The sequence below is a fragment of the Stylophora pistillata genome, chromosome 1 (assembly GCF_964205215.1).
Source record: "Stylophora pistillata chromosome 1, jaStyPist1.2, whole genome shotgun sequence".
Classification (NCBI taxonomy): domain Eukaryota; kingdom Metazoa; phylum Cnidaria; class Anthozoa; order Scleractinia; family Pocilloporidae; genus Stylophora; species Stylophora pistillata.
In genome coordinates, this window is record NC_142519.1 from 1,210,633 (window position 1) to 1,220,000 (window position 9,368).

Consider the following 9,368-nt stretch of genomic DNA (forward strand, 5'->3'; position numbering starts at 1 on the left):
GTTATAGGTACTTTTTGCGCCGACTGCCATATTAAAGCCTGGTTCACATATGATCGCAGGCGATCGCACTCGATCGCCAGCGATCGTCTGCTTTTGTTGTCTTAAATGGAGAATCGCTGCAAAGATCAAAGAAGAAACGTCGCTTCTGGGTGCGGTGCGTCTTAATAAGAGAGAGAGAGAGAGAGTCTTAATAAGAGAGAGAGAGAGAGTCTTAATAAGAGAGAGAGAGAGAGAGAGAGTCTTAATAAGAGAGAGAGAGACAGTCTTAATAAGAGAGAGAGAGAGAGAGTCTTAATAAGAGAGAGAGAGAGAGAGAGAGAGAGAGTCTTGATAAGAGAGAGAGAGAATTCTTCGCTAAAGCGATTGAACAAACAATCGTATTTTCTGATTTCTTCCACTGACAACCCGTTCCGTGTCAATTTCTCATTCCATCTTGTCAAAACACACGCACGTGTAAAAGTTGAGAAACAACTGATTGTCATGGTATGATGCCGCTTGCAGTGCTACACGCTGGGAAAACATAGCATTATGCAACACATTCTAATCGTATGATCGCAGAACTTTGTTCACATCTGATCGCAGACGTTCGCAAACGATCGCAAGAATAGAACATAGTTCTATTCCTGCGATCGCAGAATGTTAACTGATTTGCATGTTCAGTGGCACGCGTAGCAAAGAATTAGAATTCATTATTGTAATTGCGAATTCGCGTCGACTACACGAGGCGGGAAAAATAGGTCATATGACTTATATTTCAAAAGGAGCATTTTATGATGTTACAACTTTCGAAGTTGGTTGTCAACGGTCGTAAACGTAAGCATCAAGATAGCGAATCAAGGGATCCAACTACTCAGAAACACAAATTGTAAGTTACGAAACCGTTTGTCGCTTCAACTAACAATATTGTAAATAATAATCTATCTCGAAATTATTTAATTTTCCGTTGACTACGAGGTAACCACGGGTGTTCACTCTAGTACAAAGTCTGACAACTTTGATCCCTGGTGAGCCAATCTTCAAAATAAGTAGCACCTTCAACCATAGGAGCGATCTTTGAGACGTGCAGTTAACAGTGTTCTAGAAGTAACAAAATGCCGCTACCAGTTTATTCACCGTGTATGAATGTGAATAGTGTTTTACAGGATGACCAGTTGGAATTGATCTCGAGCTATTTTAAACAGGGATACAGCAGCTTGGAAATCCTGGAATTTTTAAAACTACACGGAATAACGATAAGTATATCAACGCTGAAAATACGACTTCGAACCTTAAGCATGTCAAGACGTCCCATGAAAATACCTCTTGATGAGCTTAAGGGTATCATAGAGAGAGAGCTCGGTGGCAGTGGCTGCTTCGTGGGCTACCGCAAGATATGGGCCACACTGAGGAAGAAAGGATTCTTGGTAAAGAGAATAACAGTCATGAAACTTTTAAGAGAGCTGGATCCGGAGGGAGTTGAGAGCAGAAAAAAGAAGAGACTTCGCCGAAAAATATACCATGCAAAAGGGCTCAACTTTGTCTGGCACATCGATGGCTATCACAAACTGAAACCTTATGGATTCTGTGTGCATGGAGCCATCGATGGATTTTCAAGGAGGCTAATTTGGCTCGAGGTTGGTCCCACTAATAATAATCCTGAAGTTATCACTAAATTTTACCTTGATGCTGTAAAACAAGTCGGTGCTTTACCAAGAAAAGTGAGATCAGATGACGGAACTGAGAACAGCATGGTTGCTGCCGTACATACATTTTTGAGGTCAAGCCACAGTGACAAGGATGCAGCTCTTGGGTGTTTTTTCACTGGCAGGTCTACAGCAAATCGGAGGATTGAGGCCTATTGGTCCCATCTAGCTAAGGATGGCCCTGGTTGGTGGATTAACTTTCTTAAAGATCTACGTGACTTGGGTCTATTTATTGACTCAGATCCAGTTCGTGTTGACTGCATTCGATTTTGCTTCATGCCTATTCTAAGGAATGAGCTATATCAAGTGGCAGAGTTGTGGAATCAACACAGAACATCGTCAAGCAAATTTGGAAACAGCAGTGGTCCACGGGGACGACCTGATTGAATGTTTTTTCTACCTCACCTGTACAGTACAGATGACTACAAAATGGATGTAGACGAGGATGACGTTCAGGAGTTCTATGATCACTCCACAATGTGCCCACCTGACTACAGTGACGATTTTAAGGAATTTGCTCTAACTGTTATGAATGAACATCACCTTCCAGAGCCGAACGATGTTAGCTCTGCTCTTGATCTCTATATGGAACTCCTCAAAGAGGTGGAAACGTTAACATAATTTTTTTCAACGCATATCCTTCGAACGTGTTCTTCCAGTTTTGTAACCAACAACACGAGCTTTTGGCATATTTCAAATTGCACCTGTATGTATAAAAATTGATTTTCTTTATCCCAACTCTCTCACTGAGAATGTAGAATCCTTAATGAGATATCTTAGAAGGTAAGACAAGGTAACATCGAAAATTCAACATCTTCCATCTTGAACTGCAGGGATGGTGTTTGATACGCTTTTTTAGTCTGAGACCAAGATGTGTTTACTGTCATGGTTTCCACAAAAAACAAGAAAATCAATAAAATCATCTTGTAGCAGCTTGCCTTTTCGCCCACCCTGTAATAAGCACTGGGGTGAAATGAGGACCTAATTCTATCTAATAGTAACTATTTATTGCGCAAATGACAATTGTGTTTTTGGCTACACAGAAATAACTGCTTACAACTCTACATGTAAGCAACTCTAAATTTTAAGAACCAAAATGACTTAATAAGTACAGAACTGGAGTGTTGTGCAAACTGAAACTGACAAAAGCTGTAACTCCAACACTTCTTATGACAACAACTCAAAGTAACGTTTGACCAGATGCTCAGTCTGCTCCTTTCCTTAGCCTGAAATCTGAAGTCACCTCCTCCCATGATCTCTTATAATCTAACCTTGAATCAGAACTTTATACCTGAAATACAACAGACTAACACAACATCCTACCCAGCTTGAAAACATGGCTGTCACAGACCTCTGGTTCTGAGGCTCATTAGTTAAAACTACAACAGTAGTTACAGTCGAGAACAGAAAAAAAGGAGTTTCTAGGTCATTTCAGACATCAATTTTGTGCTTTGGGATTTAGTAGCCTGTTATTTACAGGGCATGATTCAACCCTTCGACAGGTACTTTGTAACAGAAAAACACTGATCAAAAACCTTAGCCAATAAAGTTTCTTTCATATAATATCCATTTCTCAGTTGTCTAATTAAGAATGTTTATGAAGTCTTCCCTTAATTCCACATAGTTAGTGTATGTGAATGGAATTTCTAAAAGGGGTCCACAGGTGTGGGCAATGGGTCTTGCACTCAAACCCTCACACTTAATAAAGTAACCTCTATCTTCTTGTAAATCATAACATCCAGAGCTGTTGTAAATCGCAAAAAACTGCAGGAGTTTTGGCATCTCCAGACCTCTTACAAATAGCTGCAAAAATTTAAATGCATCTCTCTCCCCTTCATTTTGTGGATTTGAGGTGAGACAAGAGAGCACTTGTTTTGTTGTAGGTGTAAGACTATCATAGAAGCCCTCGACGGCTGAAATAGTTTGGAACTGGAGATACTGCTTTAACTGCTGTACAGAAGGTTGAAAAGATGAAATCATGAGATGTGGTTTCTGAACTAGTTTCTGCTTGGAAATTTCAAGAATGACTTGGCTGAGGTTTTCAGTGGTAACCACCCTTCTACACTTGAATCTTTCAAGAAAATCAGTAAATTCATCATCATCATCTGGAAGCCGATTCTTTCTTATAATATCTACAATAAACTCTTCCTCTACTGGGGATAGGTATTTTGTGAATGAATCAACAAACATGGAATCTGGAACTTGGTTGCCAAAGACGGGCAGTAGCACAAAAAGGCCTTTGACAAAAAGGTGGGGAAATAGGAGACAAACACAAACCCTTTAACTAAAATTCTCCCCACAGCCTCCCACTCCTCAACAAAGTAATCATGTCTAACAAAGGGAACCCTTTCTCTCTCTCCTACAGTCATGGAAATAGAAAATTCACTCCAGAATAAAGTATACACTTCACAAATTACCCCAACACCAACACCCTGTTCAAACTGACCCTTTCCATTAATCAACTTAAAATCAATATTACAGTTCATTACACTTGGGTCTTTAAAATGTTCGATCGGTTCAGTTCTTATGTATGATCGGTGAACTGAGAGAACTCTCTCTGGAAGATTTCCTGATGAAGAGGGACATGGACAATTTTGCTCCATAGGGCCTTGATCAAAATTGCAATTCTCTTCATTTGTTAGCCTTGGGTAACTGGTTTCATCAGCCACTTTGCTATGCGATCCTTCTGCCTCTATCTCAGCCACACTATTCGAAAGTACTGCTACTCGTTTAGATCTTATTTAATCCATAGTTAGTGGGACTGGGGTTTCTGGTGTTTCTGTAGTATTATATGGACTCCCCCCATCAGCGATCCTAGAAAGCTCATATTCTCTGTTCTGCTCACATCGAACGCATTCTTCACCTTTCAAATACGTACAGTTACATACTGAACAAACAACACGCTTACCAGAATCTGATGCTACCTGAGAAGCATTCAGGTTGACCGGCCGTTCAAAAGTTTCCTCATCTGCTTTTAGTTGTGAAAAGAATGTGTCTTGGTGCTGTGATCTTAGATAGAGGTAAGTTTTCGACGGATAGAACCCATTTTCCTTTAAATAGCTTTCAATGGTTCCTTCACCAGGAAATCGAATAATGACCATTTGGGTTGTGTCGCAGATATCTAGGAGCATATCATTAACAGCCCCAGCAAAAGCACTTTTCCTGTCGGGGAAAAACAAAGCAGTGGCTTTTTGCTTCAGTTCCTCAACTGTGGGAGGTTCGGACGCAGTATAAGCAACGAAGCGGTTTCCGCCACCGTTCATCTGACGAACTGGAACAAGACTCTCTGCCTGCTCGTCGTAATGAATTCAGCGAACTTGGATTCGATGTTCTTTACCGGTCTTTCTTTCGGTCCCTCTTGACTGACTGATTGCGGTGGAGCAATCCAGACAATCGATTTGCCGTTGGCTGGTTTGCTTCACGGGACGCTGCTTTAGAACTCGTAGAGGCAGATTCAACGCGTTCGTTGTTGTTCTGACCCTGACGTCTTATTTCCTCCCGTTCAGTCTGCCTTATTATAGCATTCATCGTTTAAAACGCCAAGCACTGCCGCACAATAACCTCGAACTTATGGCGTACCATTTCCGCCAATATTCAATGTTCTATTTTACATCGTACTTTCCACAACATTTTTTACATTTTGCGTTTGTCATTCGAGTTTGCACTGACGATTCAACTTTTTTGCATTCAACATTCAACTTTCTTTTATGCAACATTTAAGTTATCGCTTTCGACATTCAACTTTTTAGAGTCAACAGTGTAGTTTTCGAATTCGACCCTCTAGTTCAGTGGAATCCACATTCATGTTTTCACATCCAACATTTAGCATTTGTCCTTTAAGTTTTGGCTTCCGACCTCCGACTTTGGGCATTGTACTTGCAAGTTTTTGCGTTCGATATTCAACTTTTCGAATTGGACTTTTACGCGCTGGTCAGTGACTGAAGGAGATCGTGGGCGCAATCGCCCTCAGCCACCCTTGAATTCCCAATTGAGTGGAGGAGAAAATTTTAATTTGCAAATCTAATCACAACTGTTTGGTGCAACAACTACCTTAAGGTATTCCCAGAAAGTGAAATAAAAATTTTTGTAACTACCGGTGGGCAATACATTGTAAGTATTTGCAGGATGAAACAATGCTTTTTTATAGCATCAATCCAGGACTAATTATTATCATTTAGTTATACAAAATTGTCCTTCTAGTGGTTCATTTTCTCATTAAAATAAAAAATCCATGTTACTATTTACCTGATACACTCAACCCAAATGTTGACATTCTCCTCTTAACTGTCCTGAAACTCACCCAAGAATTTTACTAATGTCACATGATACTTTAAACCCTTGCTGAAGTAAAAAATGAAGCTGTTCCTCGCTGATTTCGTTGGAAGGTCTCCCTCGTGTCCCTCTATTATGCAGTGGAGCTGGATATGCACAGTTAATATGGTTTCTTTGATCGATTTCTACCAAAATCCTGTAAGCATGTCCAATCAATTCTGAGACTAGTTCATCCACGTCAAGACTAACAGCTATTCTTTGCAGAAAATCCAACTTGAAAACTATTGGTTGGAAATCTAAACGTGGATCTCCAGATCCCCTAAATTTGTCTATAGCACTGATTATATCCAAGACAGCTGAATTCAAATACGCCTTGTCATCAGAAATTTGCTGGATCAAATTTTTTAAGATGACTCAAATTGATTCAAAGTTTAACAGCACTTGTGAATGATAATACAATTTCGGGAAAATGTAAGCTAAATTAGCTGAAGAGATGCGAGCAAGACACAAGCGCCCCACTAAAGAACTCGGCCATCTTCGACCTGTTGGCGAAGTCTGGTCTGGTGGGGAGTGGATAAAGGTCTCCCGAGTCCACTCAACTGGGAATTCTCTCGTCTCTATCGTCCACCTTTTGAGCAGGGGTGGCTCAGGGCGATTACGCCCACAATCTCCTTCAGTCACTGACCAGCGTATAAGTCCAATTCGAAAAGTTGAATATCGAACGCAAAAACTTGCAAGTACAATGCCCAAAGGCGGAGGTCGGAAGCCAAAACTTAATTGACAAATGCTAAGTGTTGGATGCGAAAACATGAATGTGGATTCCACTGAACTTGAGGGTCGAATTCGAAAACTACACAGTTGCCTCTAAAAGTTGAATGTCGAAAGCGATAACTTAAATGTTGCATAAACAAAAGTTGAATGTTGAATGCAAAAATGTTGAATCGCCAGTGCAAACTCGAATGACGTGTTGTCGTACCAGTACGGATGTTACTAAAACTGGTAACGGGGAACGGGGAACGGGGAACGGGGAACGGCGGACGGGGAACGGGTGTACAGCGGTAACCCACCTGAGAATTCACAATGACGGAGTAAACGATGTTTACAAACACTGATTTTATTGCTAGGTCGCCGCTTGCAGCGAATTAACTTAGACGACTCGCTTTTATCTAACTATTGCCTAGGTGAAGCCACGAAGCCTAGTATTCTGAGGCGAGAATTCGAAGTCAACGTTTCTGCAATGGCTGCCACCATTTGTTCTGACGTCTCTCTTTGTTTTCCTTCCTAAAATCTGCATCTTTTGGCAGAGTTTGGGTATGTTGGTTGTTTGCATTGCCCAACAGCATCTTTTGCAGATAAGTAGCAAGGAGGTAATATTTTAGATTAACGGAAATGAGCTAGGAAACGTAATAACCAGACTAGTTATTAAAATTACTACATGCAGATATCTGCTTACCTTACCGCAAAATAACATCAGGAACATATCTTTGTATAGACCCATAAACTTCCATGTAAACAATAGAGATATCAAGCACTGACAGAACTTTTAATAACATTTAATTTAACAGGAAAACATCAGTTATGTCTTCAAGAATGTAGGTGTATGAATTCACATTCATGCTAATGCTTACAATAATATTTACACTGCATTGATCACATTCAAGAGAAAGTGATTCCCATAATGGGCGTGAAAGTCATTCAGCTGTTTGCTTTACAACATTATTGACATTGCTAGGTTGTAACGGTGAAGGTATTGGAGGTAAACTTCATTACCTTGCAGTACAATTACTCTATGAATGTAAGAATAAATGCCGCGAGCGTGTAGCTCTGAGTTTATTGTTCAAATGTTGTGCATGAATTGTAAGATACTCACCTCTCCGAGGATTTGATTTCTATGCAACCTGCAATGTGTGCTAGACAAAAACTAAATTTATGAGGCGCTCAACATTTCAAAGTAAATCCTTCGATAAAACCTACGCTTACCGTCCATGCTTTTTGCTCCGACGATCGCGTTCGAAGAGCACGTACTCAAAACTAGTTGCGAGACCCTTTTAGTTCCCTTTACTGCGCCATTTTGAATTCTCAGGCGGGTTACCGCTGTACACCCGTTCCCCGTTCTCCGTTTCCCATTCCTCGTTTCCCGTTCCCCGTTCCCCGTTCCCCGTTCCCCGTTCCCCGTTCCCCGTTCCCCGTTCCCCGTTCCCCGTTCCCCGTTCCCCGTTCCCCGTTCCCCGTTCCCCGTTCCCCGTTCCCCGTTCCCCGTTCCCCGTTCCCCGTTCCCCGTTCCCCGTTCCCCGTTCCCCGTTCCCCGTTCCCCGTTCCCCGTTCCCCGTTCCCCGTTCCCCGTTCCCCGTTCCCCGTTCCCCGTTCCCCGTTCCCCTTTCTCCGTTCCCCGTTCCCCGTTCCCCGTTCCCCGTTCCCCGTTCCCCGTTCCCCGTTCCCCGTTCCCCGTTCCCCGTTCCCCGTTCCCCGTTCCCCGTTACTAGTTTTAGTAACATCCAATAAATTGCCCAAAAACTTAAAAAATGCTTCATCCGTTGAGCATTTTATGAGAAATATCAAAAAGTTAGCTAATCTATCGGATTCCCACACGGCACTGATCATGTAAAGCAGTTGTAATTAATCTTAGTTTTTAACCTATGTTTAACTGATGATTTTCCGTGTTTAAATAAAGATTTACATACATACATACATACATACATACTGTATCCACTCTCTTCTTACGTACGCGGCACCTGCCTTTTTTTATGCTTTGCCAAAGTACTTAACAGACGAGTTGGTGCGAGTCGAGAAGCGGGCTGTCCATAATTTGCCCTGAACTGCCCTACCAGGAGACCATCGAACTAGTAAACATCGTCCCCATTCTAGATCTCATCATGGGGCTATGTAATAATACTTTCGACACCATTATAAAGGACCCTGAGCACCGTCTGAACAAGTTAATTAAACTTAGCGGTCCGTCACGCTATGCCCTAAGGCGCAATAGGCGCTTCATCGTACCCAAATGCAAGAGAGATCGCTCTAGAAACAGTTTTATTGTAAGATCCTGTACCGTTAATATTAATACGTAGGTTTTTCTAAGTCCCTTTATTGTATTTTATCCCTTTTTTACATACTTTTATATTTAAAGTATTTAATGTTATGTACCCATTATATCAGTTTAATCATTTGAATATACGCAATTCAGCCTTCGTGCTGCAATGTATATGGCCATTAAACTATCTATCCCAATCTCTTACATGGACGTCTTTGCTTAAATAAAACGGCAAAAAACGTTTTTGAGTTGTACGCAGTGTTTTGCCTTAGATATTTTAAGCTGTGTTTTGAGGAGTGAAGATTGCGCGTCTGTCGAAACGGCTGCTCGCCCGCTTAATTGAAACGTTTTTCATTTTTATTTTGTGTACTATCGAGGTACCT

General features: G+C 41.3%; 1 protein-coding gene and 1 pseudogene across 1 annotated transcript; one reads left to right on the forward strand and one right to left on the reverse strand.

Moving 5' to 3' along the window:
- The first annotated feature begins 1,093 nt into the window (after positions 1-1,093).
- On the forward strand, positions 1,094-2,627 carry LOC148740734 (uncharacterized). Its single transcript, XM_088737869.1, has one exon. It carries the CDS (start codon positions 1,119-1,121, stop codon positions 2,067-2,069), a length of 951 nt encoding a protein of 316 aa, XP_088593995.1. The 5' UTR covers positions 1,094-1,118; the 3' UTR covers positions 2,070-2,627.
- A 636-nt stretch (positions 2,628-3,263) lies between these two features.
- LOC148740735 (uncharacterized) lies at positions 3,264-4,285 on the reverse strand (annotated as a pseudogene).
- Between the last annotated feature and the right edge of the window lie 5,083 nt (positions 4,286-9,368).